Source organism: Elephas maximus, chromosome 19, assembly GCF_024166365.1.
Source record: "Elephas maximus indicus isolate mEleMax1 chromosome 19, mEleMax1 primary haplotype, whole genome shotgun sequence".
NCBI lineage: Eukaryota > Metazoa > Chordata > Mammalia > Proboscidea > Elephantidae > Elephas > Elephas maximus.
The window spans coordinates 57,664,647-57,681,132 of NC_064837.1; the positions used below are offsets into that span (position 1 = coordinate 57,664,647).

Genomic DNA, 16,486 nt, shown 5'->3' on the forward strand with positions numbered 1-16,486 from the left:
CGTACTCCATCAGTCCCCTTTTCTTTGCCCTTCACTCGTTCTTTCTCCACAGCACCTCTCTGCGCGGGATGCCCGAAGGGCAGCGTCCAGCCAGCGGTCTGGTTATCCTCGGAGCCTGGGCCTCCGACCCGCCAAGGGATGGCCTGACTGGAAGGCGCGCCTGAGGGCAGCCGAGCAGCCGAGCGTCGCCATGGCAACGACGTCAGGCACCAGTCGCGGCCCGGAGGGGGTTACTTCTGAGAACGGAAGTTTCGGTCCCCGGCCTGTTGGGCCGCGGCAGCCACTGCCCGGGGCGTTGTCATGGTAACAGCGCTGCGCGTTTGCTGCGGACGGGGGGCGGGGACATGTGAGCACGGAAGTCCCCGCCCCCCGCCTGCTGGGCGGCGGTGGCCCTAGCGGCCCGCAAGGATTTGAAACCGTTTGGCGGTGGCGGCGGCGGCGGCCGAGCGGAAAACTTGCTGTGGGCGCGCCAGGTTCTTGTTTTCAACCCCCTTCACCCCCAGGTTCGCCAGTGGAATTTTGCGCGGGGTGGCGGCCGCCCGCTGGGGCGGGCTGGTTCGGGGAGGGGCCTCGGCCCCAAGCGCCGGGCCCGTTCTCAAGGCCCGTGGGGCGCGCGCCCCGTGTCGGGGGCTCGGCGCAGGCCGCTGGGATTCGCTCGCAGGGTGAAATTTAGTCTGGGGGCGGATCGAAAAAGTTCTAAATCAAGTTTGATAAGCTGATGGAACACGTCAACATGATGTGGGCCAGAAATCTAACCAGAGGGTTTTGTCGCTTGTGACAAGAAATCTGTGTTCTAGACAAGGCAGGAGAGTGGACGCGGCCCGTGTCGAGCTCGCAGGCCGTCCACACTGGCAAAGGAAGTGACTTCTGAGAACGGTACCGCTTGGGTTTTTAAATTCCTCCCAGAACAGAATCATTAACCTTTGGACTTAGGGGGAAGCAACGTGCTGGTTGTTTTGTTGAATCCGACAGTCATAATAGTAGCAGTTCTCCTGGGGAAGGGCCTATACCAGCATCACCGCAGGTTGGAAGCTGCGGAGTGTGTCTGAGTTTCTTTTTTAAAGGTTAAAGAGAACAACATAGGCAATTGTAATTTTTTTTTTATACTTACGGGACCACTGTTTTTATTATTTGTCCTTAATATTTAAAAATGAATAAAAATAAGATAGAAAAGGCGAATGTAAGGGCGCGAGCCTCTCCACAGAGCACAGCAGGAGACAGTGGCGCGCTGCAGCAGAGTGCAGCACACTGGCATCTGTACACAGTGTTCAGGCGCAGCTGCCACGTTCCGTAGGACCCAGGTCAGTTGCTTAGCCCTGCAAAGTCTCAGCTTCCTCCTCTGTGAAATGGCTGTGAAAATCGTGCCCATCTCCTGGGGTGACGATTGACTTGGAGTAAGTTTTGGGATAACGTTTGTAAAGTACACAGCGTGGTACCTGGCACAGATGGGGAGTGCACCATCAATGCTCCGGGAACTGTCACAACTCCAAATGTGTAAGCCGGATAAAACATGCACCTGTAAGGTTTCCGATTTAACGAAGGACTCATTACAAGTTTTCTTTAATAACCCACAGTAAATGTAAAATACAATTCTATCAAACAATTCATTTTACACAACTTTCAGGATATGTTTCGTATGTTTGGCAAGGGGCATGATATAAGTGTATTCTTTTTTTAGCAGTTGTTGCTGCCATTTTTCAAGACCTTGTAATATTTGTGGCTTGCTTATGGTTTGCTGACTTAATGGCAGCTTTTTTTTTTTTAAGCCCTTTAAGAAGGTCTTAGCCCATTTTGTAGCTATCCGCAAACAGGTTAAAAAAAAAAAAAAGAAGATGCCAGTGAATTTAACTGAAGACATGACCCAAATATAGAGTGTTGATATAAACAAAAGTCACCCAATTCACTTTTGAAGTAATTTACGTTATTAGGCACACTATAAATACTTTTATCAAGGATATGGCTTTACTTATTTTTAATTCTAATCCTTTAAATCTGCAACTCTAATAGTAATAAAATTTGTTAACGAGCTGGAACTAAGTAGGTGTGATTTGTGGGTAACATGTAACTTGTCTATAAGATAAATTTTTGTAGTAAGAATTCTTTGAAGGGTTGAAATGTTAACTTAATTTCTTTTTTGCCTTTTTACATTATTTTGTTGAAAGGAGCCCTGGTGGCACAGTGGTCAAAGTGCTGGGCTGCTTAATTGAAAGGCTGGCAGTTCGAACCCTGGATCCACTCCTTGGGAGAAAGATGTGGCTGGCTGTTTCCGTAAAGATCACAGCCTTGGAAACGCTATGGGACAGTTCTACTCTGCCCTATAGGTTTGCTCTAAGTTGGAACTGACTCAATGGCTGTTTTAAGTTTTATTTTGTTGAAAAATGAATATAGGATAAGGTCAAGCAGATTTTTAGGTTCTATCAAATATCACTTTCACTGTCTTTTTTTTCCTTGAGAAACTATGTACTTCATTATAGCGTGTCGTTATAGCAATTCAGATTACTTCACTCCTTTTCCAAGTACTTCTTTATTAGTTGGATATATTGCTGATTTATATGTAAAATGGCCAAGTAGTCATATATAATGAATCTGAAACAAAAAAGAAAAAACCAAACCCATTGCCGTTGAGTCCATTCTGACTCATACTAACCCCACAGGACGGAGTAGAGCTGCCCTATAGGGTTTCAGAGGAGCACCTGGTAGATTCAAACTGCTGACCTTTTGGTTAGCAGCTGTAGCTCTCAACCACTATGCCACCAGGCCACCAGCGTTTCCAGAGATAATGGATCTGAGAGCTAGGAAAGTCAGAGTTGTAATCTGAGCCTGGTCCTTAATTTCATGACTTTGGGTGAGTCGTCTAACTGGTGTTTTAACTTCCTCTAACATTAAACACTAAAATCTCCTGCCTATGTCAGAGGATTTACTGTGAATTAGTGATTGTTGTTAGTTACTGCCCAGTTGATTCCAACTCATGGCACGTGTGCGGAGTAGAACTCTCCATACTGTTTTCAAGGCTGTGACCTTTCTGAAACAAATCAGCAGGAAGGTGCTTCTGGGTGGATTTGAGCAGCCAGCCTTCTGGCTAGTAGTAACATTTTTTGCTTTAGCCCTAGCTAACCAAAAAAAAAACCAAACCCACTGCTGTCGAGTCAATTCCGACTCAGTGACCCTATCTGAGGGCACTCTAAAGTGCCCTGGTGGTGTGATAGTACTTGGCTGCTATCCAGGGAGTGAGCAATTTGAACCCACTAGCTGCTCCGTGGGAGGAAAGACCTGGCAATCTGCCTCCATAAAGATTATAGCCTAGGAAACCCTATGGGTCAGTTGTACTCTGTCCTGTAGGGTCACGATGAGTTGGAGTCAACTTGACAAGCATACAACAACAACGGGTACTGTCAGGCAAATGTTTGAGTACATGGGCAGGATACACTGTTTAAGCCAGGGAGTACACTTCTAGGCCATAGCTGTGCTTAAAATTCTGAGTTTATGAGTTTCTAATTGTTTGTTCATCCATTTGAACAGTTGCTTTTCAACTTTGTGTTCTAACATTCAGAGGTGGTACCATAGCCATTGCTTGCCAGCTCTGTAACTGATGGAATATGTTGTGGAAATGTAAGACAGAACCAATCAACCAACCAACCAAACAAACAAAAAACCCAAACCAACCAGCCAACCAACCAGAAGACACATTTAAATAAAACTTATTTTGACCATGTTTTGGGTCTGAGAATGTGTTTCTCCTACTGTTATCCAGAAGGTAGGATGACGAGTTTTGTTAAATGAGTAGTAGCATATAGTATTCCTATTCTAGAAGACCTATTTAGTATGCAGAATGGAAGCATTAAAAAAAAAAAAATTAACGATGTAAATTGTTGTTGTTGTGCACCATTAAGTCGATTCTGATCATAGCAGCCCTACAAGATGGAATAGAACTGCCCCATAGGGTTTTCTAGGCTGTTATCGGGAGCAGATTGCCAGGCCTTTTCTCCTGCGAAGCCACTGGTGGGTTCAAACCACCAACCTTTTGGTTTGCTGACAAGCATTTAACTGTTGCACCACCAAGATTCCTAACCATGTAAAAGTAGAATGTTAATAGTTAATTTAATATTTATTTAGCAGTCCATTTTTAAGCTCCTGATATTCCCTGGGAGCCCTGATGGCACAGTGGTTAAGAGTTCGGTTGCCAACCAAATGGTCGGCAGTTTGAATCCACCAGCTGCTCCTTGGAAACCCTGTGGGGCAGTTCTGCTGTGTCCTATAGGATTGCTATGAGTTGGAATCAACTCAACGGCAACAGGTTTGTTTTTCTTAATATGCCCTGGGGAGCTCAGGTGGCACAGTGGTTAAGCATTCTGCTGCTAACCCAAAGGTCCATGGTTCGAAGTTTCTTGGAAACCCTGTGGGGCAGCTCTACTGTCCTGTAGGGTCACTGTGAGTCAGAATTGACTTGATGGCAAGGGTGTTTTTTTTTTTAATGTGTCCTGGTGGTGCAGTGGCTAAGAAGCTATGGCTGCTAACCAAAAGGTCGGCAGTTCAAATCCACCAGCTGCTACTTGGAAACCCTATGGGGCAGTTCTGCTCTGTCCTATAGGCTTGCTGTGAGTCGAAATCAACTCAATGGCAATGGGTTTGGTTTTTCTTTTTCACTATGTACCAGGTAATGTGCTCGGCATCTACTAAAATATGTAAGTCATGATCCCTGCTTTCCAGAAGTGTCTCACAGATAGTGGAAGAGACAGACATGTCAATAAATAACAGTGTGACAGGATCTTGAAAGGTTAGATGAGAAGCCTAGGGGGCAGTGACTGTACATTGATGGTGGTGGAATAATTTGGAAAACAATAGCGAGAATGATTATATGACTTGAAGAATGTAAACAGTGTCACTGAATTTCCACACAAAATAAAAATAACAGCATGATAAGTGCTATTACACAGATATGAGCAGCGTGCATTGAGAACGGAGCAACAGCTAGTCTAGGGTGAGCGTGGCCAGCTTTACTTTGGAAGTGACATTGAAACTGCGTTTACGTGACTCCAGGTTCAAGGAACAGCCCGTGCAAAAAAGGTTGTGGAGTCAAATAAGGGCTTGGAAAGTCTGAAGGATGGTTCACTGGGGCAAAAATGAACTGTTCGTTGTGAGTTGGTGTAGTTAGGCAAAGGTTTTGTGTGTGTGCGTTTCGCTAATTAGGAAGAAATACGAGGGCCAATGTTTTAAGTTTTTTAAGGGGCATTAAACTTTTAAAATTTACGTACAGTTAAATTCACTTTTTTGTCATACAGTCTTACGAATTTTTATACATGTATAAATTCCTATAACCTCCTCCTGAGGCAAGATACAGGATACAGAACAATTCTAACACCCCAAATACTTCCCTTATGTTACCCCTTTGTTTCAGGCCCTTCCCCTACTGCTGTCCCCCTCCAACCACTGGTCTATTTTTTGTGCCTGTATTTTTCATCTTTTCTAGAATGTCATACAAATGAAATCATATAGTATGTAGCCTTTTGAGACTGGCTTCTTTCACTTAGCATAATACATTTGAAGTTTATCCCTGTTGTTGTTTGTATTAATAGAGTACTATTTCATTGTATAGATACACCACAATTTATCCGTTCCCATGTTGAGGAATATTTTGGTTGTTTCAAGTGTTTGGTGATTACCAAGGGGGAAAAAAACCTTCTGTAGGAAACATCACAGGTTTTTGTGCGAATATACCTTAGGAACGGGATTGCTGTGTCATATGGTAAGAGTATGTTTATAAGAAACTGCCAAACTGTTTTCCAGAGTGGTTGCTGCACCATTTTGCATGCCTACCAACCGTGCACAAGAGTTCCTGTTCTCCATCCTCACCAGCATTTGGTATTTGCATTTTTTATTTTAGCTGCCCTGCGTTTGATGTGTAAAGGCATCTCATTGTGGCTTTAATTTGCATTTCCCTAATGGCTAATGAAGTTGAACTCTTTTCATGTGTTTATTTGCAACCAGCATATCTTCTTTGGTGAAGGGACTAATTCTTCGGCTGACTTTTTTACTGGGTAGTTTCCTTATGGTTGAGTTTTAAGATACAAGTTATTTATGAGATACATGATTTGGAGATATCTTCTCCCAGTTTGTGTCTTGTCTTTTCATTCTCTAAACAGTGTGCTTTGCAGAGCAAAAGTTTTTTATTTTGATCAAGTCCAATATATCAAATCTTTCCTTTACGGATAATGCTTTTAGTATGTGCGAAGGCACTCTAAAACTGAGCTGCTTGGAATGATTGAAAATGACTGACCTAGGTCTGAATTAAAGCTCCATTTTTGAGTTAAACTTTAGCTTGTCTAAGTTCTCCTTTCTGCCTTCCTAAGAATAAAACATGCGATTTAGAGTCTTAAGACGTAACTTTTTGTAAAACTGTAATCACTTCCAGCAAACAGTGAGGGGGCAAGAATGTGGTTTATGCAGAAATGTTTACCAGGAAATATCTATCAAGATAGTCTCAGGAGAATGCTTATGCAGCATGCCCCAGGAAGAATGTGTATGTAGATAGTTCAGAAAATCACTTGCCAGGTTGACTACAGGAAGCCTGAGTTAGAAAACAGGTTATCTAACCTTGTAAAATTTTATCTTTCTATCATCTTGTAACTATATGTAATCCCAGGCTCCCATGATTGTGGTCACGTACTCCCTTCCCCACTTTTCTGTATAAAAACTCACTTCTCCCTCAAAATGTTCGAAACTTTGTGATCTTGCATTACATAGTGTTGCCCAGCTCGGGCTGTCTCAACCCTCCAGTAAAACTCTCGGCTTTCACTTTTAGCAGTGTGTTAAGTTTTGTTCAGCGCTAAGACAAGTGTTATATCTAAGAAATCTTTGCCTAACCCAAGGTCTTGGAGATTTTCTGCTATGTTTTCTAAAAAGTTTTATAGTTTTACAATTTATACTTAAATTTATGATCCATCTTGAGTTAATTTTTGTATACGGTGTGAAGTTTAGGTCAAGGTTCCTTTTTTTGCATATAGATGTCAGTGGTTATAGCATCATTTGTTGTAAAACTATCCTTTCTCCATGTACTGCACCTTTGTCAAAAAACAGTTGTCCATGTTTGTGTTGGTACATTTCTGGATTCTCTATGCTGTTCCATTGGTTTGTGTGTCTGTTCTTTGACCAATAACGCATTGTCCTAACTACTGTACCTTTATAGTACATCTTAAAATCGGGTAATGAGTATCCTCCAACTTTTTTCTTCTTTTTCAAATTGCTTGAGCTATTCTGGTTCCTTTACCTTTCCATATAAGTTTTAGAATCAGCTTGTCTGTATGTACGAAGAATACTCCTGAAATTTTGATGGGAATTGTATTAAATAGATCGGTTTGGGGGAGAACTGACATTTTGACTCTAGTGAATCTTCCAATCTGTGAACACGGTGCTTCTCCATTTACTTAGCTGTTTTTTGGTACCGTTGCTCAGAATTTTGTAGCTTTCAGCATACATATTCTTAATATTTGAATTTTAAATCTTTTACAGACTAGATTATGGAAATGGGAAGTGAAGAAGAAAAATGGGAGAAGCTGGATGCAGAATTTGATCACTTTGTGGTAGATATGAAGCCCTTTGTTCTAAAATTACCGCATAGGTCAGGTAAGATTATGTTTGAAAATTAGAATTCTTAAGATTAATTTTTTTCTTTCTATAATTTAGTCAAATCAATGAGCCATCAAAATGGAAAGACAACTGAATTCCGTCAGTAAGTTTTCATCTTGAATTGATTTGGGATGGCTTACTTTGAGCTGTTCAAGAGTAAAGAGAAATTTGGTAACATTGTCCTACTAAGCTATGGAAAGATTTTGTGATACCACCTTCCCATATGTTGTGAGCTTACGTGTGGACCTCTGTAGTTAGCTACAACAGTTTCTTCCTGCATCTTTTCTCTCCCTCAGTGGAAATACTTCCTCTTTCAGGAGCTTACTGTCCACTTGCTGTCTGACTCTTACGTTTATGAAAGCAAAAAAAGAACCTATTGGTCTTTTATGCTTGTGGGTCGACTGAATAAAATCAACTGTGAATGAGTTTTTGTTGCTATTTTGTTTCTAATTCTTGGCTTTTAGGCCTCTTATCTCTAATTGTAGAATGAGAGTCTTGGTGTCAAATTAAAGAAATTTTAGATAACTTAAGGCATCAGGAAGCAATTGCAGAGAATTTGGAAGGCCAGGAAGATCGTCCAAATCGAACTAGGCTGAAAAAAGTTTATCTGATTTGGTAGCTTTTGAGTGGAAGGCTTGGAACAGGGCTAAAAAATTATGCCTTGAACTCTTTCCAAAGTCTCTATTTCACTGAGTTGTCTGAGCAGATCTATGTTCAAAGTGAGGCACCAACTCAATACTATTTATTCCAGGGAGCCGTGTTGGGAGAAGGGACTGCTCATCCGTTGTTCTAGGGCTTGCAACATTTCTTGGTCCGGAGTGGCCTGGCCTGTGCTTCCCTTTAAGCCTCTTCCTCTACCCTCTTCTCTTGACTTGTTGGACCTTAACTTCTTTCCTCCTCCTCTTCTTCAAAATGGCTGCGGTGCATTTAAGATAATTTGAGTTAGTATTTAATGGTGTTTGTATATTATGTTCTCTTCTAATCTAATACTGTTTTTTCTTAGAGCTGCTGTTTGGAAAAATTTATATTGAAATATCTCATTACAAATGTATTTTAAATCAAATTATCCTCATGTTTCATCTTCTTTTAAAAATGGATTTTAGGTACATAGAATTGGATCGATTATAATATTTGGTTCCTGACACGTTGCCACCATTTAGTTTGTCCATGGCCCTTATTTGTTTAATTTATAATGAAACACTTGGGAACTTAGAACCCAGTCAAGCACTAGTGTATTCGTAATAACTTGGGTCTTCTTACAGCTAAATTTTGCTTCGATAATGTTTCCTTTCCATCATTTTAGGTAGAGAAATGCATTGTTTTCATTAACCAAGTTATTATACTAAATACTGGGCATTAGAATATTACGTAGATTCCAGTTTGCTCTAGGACTAGTGGAAAATACATAGTTTAGGAAACTGTTGACTTAAGTTTATCAGCTTCATTTTGTGTGGTTTTTTCCCCCCTCAAATTACGCCCAGTGATTCATGAAGGTTTCTTTTTGATTATATAATTTTTAAAGCTAAAGTAATTCTTAAGAGGCATAGCTGTCATACCTGTAATGATATTTGCAAAGTGGTAAATCCGGCCCCAGGGGTTTTTGTAGGTAAAGCAGTAAATAAATATGACCTTTATAAACTAATAGATAAAGCATACCTGTGATTTGTGTTAGATGTATAATTATCAAATTGAGTAAAACTGATGAAGATTAATGTCAAAATGTTTTCCTGAGACCTAAAAACTGTGTCATGGCAAGATAACCAGTAGATCATTATACGTGGATTAAACTTTGCTATATATTTTTAGGGAGATTTTTAAAGATATAATTATTTTATGAAATTAAATATAAGTAGCAGTTATTTTAGAGATGTTAAAATAAAGCCTTAAATAAATTGGCTACAGATCCCTGCAAATTATCGGCTTTAAAAAATAAAATGTTTGAGATTTAATTTGAGAAACCAAAAACTAAACCCACTGCTGTCGAGTCAATTCCAACTCATAGCGACCCTATAGGACACAGTAGAACTGCCCCATAGAGTTTCAAAGGGGCGCCTGTCGGATTTGAATTGCCGCCCTTTTGGTTAGCAGCTGTAGCACATAACCACTACGCCACCAGGGTTTCCCTTAATTTGAGAGTAAGATTAAAATGCTAAATAAATCAGAGATTACATTTTATTTAATTAGAATTATAGGAAGATTTTTCAGTACAACTAAAATTATTTTAGATACGTTTTTATAGCAAAATTTTATCTCAGAAATTTATTTGATAATAATCCAGAGATTTCATTTTTTGTGAAAATATTTCTTTGCATTTGTCTTGTCCTATAGCCAATTAACTAATAAAGTTAAAATCTAGACCAGGAGTTAGCAAACTATAGCCCTTGGGCCAAATTCAGCCCATTGCCTTTTTTGTAAATAAAATTTTTGGAGCACAGCCATAATTATTTGTTTACATGTTATCTGTGGCTGCTACAGTGGCAGAGTTGAGTAGTTGTAACAGATCATATGTCCCACAAAACCTAAAATATTTACTACCTGGTCCTTTTCAGAAAAAGTTTGTCAACCCCTGTTCTAGACAAAAGCAGGGGCTATTGGAAGTCTTTGTAATTTAATGTTTTATTTGCTGAAAAATCAAGTTATCTGGTAGTTCTTATGTATTTATAGAACGCCAGAGGTGTGCTCTTTGGATTAGAAAACTGTGTGAGCCTTCAGGAACTGGTACAGGAATAATGGGCAGGAAGAATCGGAACCTCTATGCAAAACTGTTACTGCATATGCTTAAGCGAGGCGTACTTGAAGGCCCTTTTACACATCGACCTGAACCAGGAATGCTCAAAACTTTACCTTCATACATGGTAGGTGCCATTAATCAAAAGATGTATTCATTTCTTGAAAGGTGAGTGTCAGCTTATGATCCTTTTTGGAAGACAGTGATTTATCAGTTATACCTGTTTTTTTTTTTTCCTCCCTGATTTGGTTTTTTCTACTTTGAGTAGATAATAGGTATTGGCCTATAGAAGGAATATCCTTATTGTTTTAGTCATCCTCAGTATTCTATAATATTTCTGAAAAACTGGAAGTGAATTTTTATATTGAGCCTAAATTTCTCACTAATTTTCACTAGATTACAATGGTAATATTTTATATTTTTCAGTAAATTGTTGTTCATGAAACTCATATACATTGTTTCAAAGTTCAAGAGCAGTTGGATTCTAATAAAATGACAACGTTTAGTTGGAGTTTAGATGTGATTCCTATAATTTCATTATCAAATTAGCCTTGTTACGGAGGCATTTGTTACTCTTGGATGATGAATTGTCTTTACCTTGGTCCTTAAACCAAAAAAACCCAAACCTGTTACTGTTGAGTGAAATCTGACTTATAGCAACACTGTACGACAGAGTAGAACTGCTCCATAGGGTTTCCTAGGCTGTAATCTTTAAGGAAGCAGACTGCCACATCTTTCTCCCTCGGAGCGGCTGGTAGGTTTAAACCACGAATCTTTTGATTAGCACCCAAGTGCTTAACCACTGCACCACCAAGGCTCCTTCCTTTGTTCTTACAACCATGAAATATGCCTTGTTTTGCTAGTATTTAAATACTTCAGAAACCTGACTGCTGGAGTATTACGTATTGGTCATTCAGTTTTGTAGAATCATAGGGAAATAATACCAATAAGATGGCATAGAGATTTGTCTTGGGTTTCGCAGCTAGTATGGCCATCAACTAAATCCCAAGTCTCTCTCATCATTAATCTTTTTGTTCCCACATTATCAAGGGATTCTTAATTTCTGATTTATATTGCCTGAGATTTTTCTGCTCACTGATTTTTGTTTTTTGAATAAAGCAGTTGATGATTACAGATGGAAATAGGGGAGCGCATGATTAAAAAAAAACCCAACTTTTTCTATTTATCTTTTTATAAAGCTGTTATTTTATGATGCAAATAATTATTGTCACACTTACCTGTTATGTAATATAGTTGTTTATCAGATTTTCGTATTCATCGGAATATAATTAAAATGTAAATGTTATCACCTTTATGTATTTTAATATTTCATAATCAGTTGTACATTGAATGATACATTTTTATATATTTGTATATAATTAAAATAGAGCATTTAAAAGACTGTTAGCAAACTTGAAAATTGATGGAAATTTTAACCAATTTTTATATTTTGAAAGAATAATTTTTCTGATTTTTTAAAAACCAGTCCATCTATTTTGATGAACCAAATTCCACACGAGCAAAAGGTCCAAGTCCAGAGAGGTTACCAGCCTGGGTAATGAGTGAGCTGGGGACAAGTGACCACAAATTCAATGAATCATGGAAACTTTCTTCTGAAGATAACACTTTGGTGCAGCCGCCAGCTGATGTCCGCAGGTATGCTATGAAAATGGCCTTCTGAAGGTATTTTATCCTGTAGCCCACCTTTGGAACTGGTTCATAAGTTCCGTTTTTCCAATTTTTTTTTTCTTTTTATGGTAAGCAGTTGCTTTACGTTTTTATTAAAGTTGAAGACAATGAATGGATTTTGGGTAGGTACACAAAAGAGTTTTGCTTTTCCATTTACTGTATACAGTTAAAGTCTGAGGTATAGACATCCAACATATGGACAACTGGTATTTACCCTTTAATGTTATGTAAATTTGCCCTCAATTTGGAATGATTGAACCAACCCCTACTCACAACAAATTCTTCATCACAGTCACCCTCACTTGCTGCGGGTTCACCTTTTAAATCATGGAAAAAGGCTTTGAGCCTCTTCTTGCACTAAAGTAAGGCTAAATAAGAACCATATGCACCTGTTCTGACTTACCTACAAATTTGACTTAAAGACACACTTAGGAATGCATCTTGTTCATAACCTGGGGATTGCCTGTAGTGAAGAATGTTTTACATTTTTAGCCACTTTTATAGATATCTGTTAACCTCATGCCTACTCCATTGGTTGAAAAGTGATGCTTGAGTGTCTTTAATGCATTTCTGTGTTTTCCTATATGATAAGCATGAATTAAGAACATCGTTAATGATTCAAAAAGTATGATATCCTGCATATCCATCTTGAAGCTTATGCTTGAATTTTTTTCCCTTTCCTCTCATTAAACAGTATTTGTTATCAGTTAATAAAAAATGAATGTAAATGTAAATCCCATTACACTGTGCCTTCTTACTGGAGTACTAATTTTAAATAGGATTAAAAAAAATTTTTTTATTGTGTGCCTTAAGTGATAGTTTACAAATCAAGTCAATCTGTCATACAAAAAGTTATACACACCTTGCTATGTACTCCTAGTTGCTCTCCCCTTAATGAGACTCCATACTCCTCTCTCTATTTTCTTGTCCATTCAGCCAGCTCCTGACGCCCTCTGCCCTCTCATCTCCCCTCCAGACAGGAGTTGCCCACATAGTCTCCTGTGTCAACTTGATCCAAGAAGCTCACTCCTCACCAGTATCATTTTCTATCCCATAGTCCAGTCCAATCTCTTTCTGAAGAGTTGGCTTTGGAAATGGTTCCTGTCTTGGGCTAACAGAGGGTACGGGGACCATGAGAATTTGCACCTCAGTGCTTTGCCACCAGGGTTTCCCATTAGCCATTAGAGAAATGCAAATCAAAACTACAATGAGATTCTGGTCTTTTTAAGAGAATTTGCATCTCACTGCCCTCCTGCTTCGCCAGAGGTTCTCTGTTGTGTTCCCTGTCACGCAGCAGTCAGCAGTCATCGGTTGTAGCCAGGCACCACCTAGTTCTTTTTGTCTCAGGCTGATGTAATCTCTGGTTTATGTGGCCCTTTCTGTCTCTTGGGCTCATAATTGTGTCTTTGGTGTTCTTCATTCTCTTTTACTCCAGATGGATTGAGACCAATTGATGTATCTTAGGTGGCTGCTCGCTGGCATTTAAGACCCCAGACGCCACTCTCCAAAGTAGTGTGCAGAATGTTTTCTTAATAGATTTTATTATGCCAATTGACCTGGATGTCCTCTGAAACCATGGTCCCCAAACCCCTGCCCCTGCTATGCCGACCTTCGAAGCGTTCAGTTTACTCAGGAAACTTCTTTGCTTTTGGTTTAGTCCAGTTGTGCTGACCTCTCCAGTATTGTGTATTGTCTTTCCCTTCACCTAAAATAGTTCTTATCTACTATCTAATTAGTGAATACCCCCTCCCTCCCTCCCTCCCCACTCTCATAACCATCAAAGAATATTTTCTTCTCTATTTAAACTATTTCTCAAGATCTTATAATAGTGGTCTCATACAATATTTGTCCTTTTGCAACTGACCAATTTCACTCAGCATAATGCCTTCCAGATTCCTCCATGTTATGAAATGTTTCATGGATTCATCATTGTTCTTTATCGATGCGTAGTATTCCGTTGTGTGAATATACCATAATTTATGTATCCATTCATCCGTCGATGGGCACCTTGGTTGCTTCCATCTTTTTACTATTGTAAACAGTACTGCAGTGAACATGGCTGTGCATATATCTGTTCGTGTAAAGGCTCTTATTTCTCTAGGATATATTCCAAGGAGTGGGATTGCTGGATCGTATGGTAGTTCTATTTCTAGCTTTTTAAGGAAGCACCAAATTGATTTCCAAAGTGGTTGTACCATTTGACATTCCCACCAGCAGTGTATAAGTATTCCAGTCTCTCCACAACCTCTCCAACGTTTATTATTTTGTGCTTTTTGGATTGCCTTGTTGGAGTAAGGTGGAATCTCATTGTAGTTTTGATTTGCATTTCTCTAATGGCTAATGGGAAACCCTGGTGGTATAGTGGTTAAGTGCTACAACTGCTAACCAAAAGGTCAGCAGTTCGAATCTACCAGGCGCTCCTTGGAAACCCTGTGGGGCGCTTCTGCTCTGTCCTTTAGGGTCGCTATGAGTCAGAATTGACTCAACGGCAATGGGTTTTTTTTGGTTTAATGGCTAATGATCGTGAGCATTTCCTGATGTATCTGTTAGCTACCTGAATGCCTTCTTTAACGATGTGCCTGTTCATATCCTTTGCCCATTTTTTAATTGTTTTTTTGTCTTTTTTGTAATTGAGTTTTTGCCGTATCATGTAGATTTTAGAGATCAGACGCTACCGGAAATGTCATAGGTAAAAACTTTTTCCCAGTCTGTAGGTAATCTTTTTACTCTTTTGATGAAGTCTTTGGATGAGCATAGGTATTTGATTTTTAGGAGCTCCCAGTTATCTAGTTTTTCTTCTGCATTGTTAGTAAAGTTTTATATACTGTTTATGCCATGTATTAGGGCTCCTAACGTTGTCCCTATTTTTTCTTCCATGATCTTTATCAATTTAGATTTTATATTTAGGTCTTTGATCCTAAATGGCATTTTTAATGCACAAAAAGTTTCCCTAGTAAGAGGCATTAGTTATCATTTATATAAAAAGTGGCCTAACGCTGTTCTACTCAGCCTTCAGATGTCAACCAAAATGTCAGATCTTCAAAGAAGCCTTATCTGGCATCCCAGGTCAGTTAGGTGACCTGTTGTATGTTCCTATACTACTGTGTGTTTCTTTGTTGTACTCATCACAGGTGTAAAGGCTTAATATCTGTGAATTTGCTGAGGGCGGGAACTGGGTTTTTCTATTACGCACTATATTTCTGACACTTAGCATCAGGCCTGGAATGTGTTAGGAGCTCCCTAAGTATTTTTTTTTTTTTTATGGGGTGAGCACATACATGCCTGAGTGAATGGCATGTGTCAGGCACTGCTGCATACGTAACTTATGTGTACAAAGCATATTTATATATTGTGGCAGATGGAACGGTCCATTTTTCACTTTTAGAAAAAGTTGAAGGAAGAATAAATTTTAGAAAAAGTTGAGAGAAGTGTGGATATAGGCTATAGCAATGTCCTTCACACACTGGGAGGAATATAAAGACAGCGAAGGAGCTGGAAAAGCCATATTTAAGTATCTTTCAGGTCAAGTGTGTTGGAAAAGCTGAAGATCAATTAGGATTGCAAAGACAAAGCTTCTGAGGGTATCTTTTCTTATATGTTTCTCTTAATTTAATATTTTGGTTTATTTTAAAAAATGAACTTCACTTAAAATTGTAATCTACATGCACATTAATTAAATACTGCATTTGTGATTTTACATACATGAGGCATTAAAAAATAGAACACTAACATTTACTCTTGCTAAAGGCAGCAAAATTGATTTTAAGGCTGAATACATAATGTGTGATGTCAGATAAGAGGCGGTAATGAATAGTCTATTGATGGTCTGTCTTCTTATTTCCCTCTGAAGCTGCTCCTTTCCTCTGAGTGGTCATACTGTGCTATTGAAAAAGTATCTGCTAGTGTGGACCTAATATGTCTGATCAATTCCACAAGAAATTGGTTTAAAAAGTTTAAGAGGCTTATAATATTTGACACATGTATGTTTTTATAGTGAATAATTTATTGTTACTTAGAGCTGAAGTTTAATGCTGCCTCATAAATTTTACAACCACTTCAACTTGTCCTTTGAAAAACCTCTTTAATCTTAAAAGATTTTTCCCCCTTAGTGTTTCTTTTTTGATCACTTTATAAAATCCTGCTTTACTTAGACCTTTTTGTATGTGAAGTATTTCTAATGGCATTTTAGATTATGCTGTTTGTGTCCTAGCCTTTTTATATTATTAAAGATGCACAGTTCTTTTGAAGCCTTTTTCTTAGGAAGCCCTATTCAGTAGAGATAGCACCTTTCCTTTACTTTATTCTTCCTGTACTACCTCGTGCCAGACACGTTAGAAATATTATGAGGTTATATTCTCTCTGATTTATTATCTTATTTTCTTTCACCACCAAATATACATTATACACTAATAAACTTAGCCTTTTACACCAAACAACTTCCACATA

At 39.0% G+C, this 16,486-nt stretch overlaps 1 protein-coding gene across 13 annotated transcripts in view; it reads left to right on the top strand.

Moving 5' to 3' along the window:
• Positions 1-341: 341 nt before the first annotated feature.
• Positions 342-16,486, top strand: part of CEP112 (centrosomal protein 112) — a 470,205-nt gene continuing 454,060 nt past the window's right edge. For 6 of the 13 annotated variants that reach the window (XM_049859713.1, XM_049859717.1, XM_049859722.1 and 3 more), the window contains exons 1-5: positions 343-503; positions 5,785-5,859; positions 7,507-7,620; positions 10,288-10,478; positions 11,838-12,007. In XM_049859713.1, the coding sequence (XP_049715670.1) occupies positions 7,515-7,620; positions 10,288-10,478; positions 11,838-12,007 (467 nt within the window). In that variant the 5' untranslated portion in view covers positions 343-503; positions 5,785-5,859; positions 7,507-7,514. The other 7 variants (XM_049859724.1, XM_049859725.1, XM_049859726.1 and 4 more) reach the window with 4 other exon arrangements.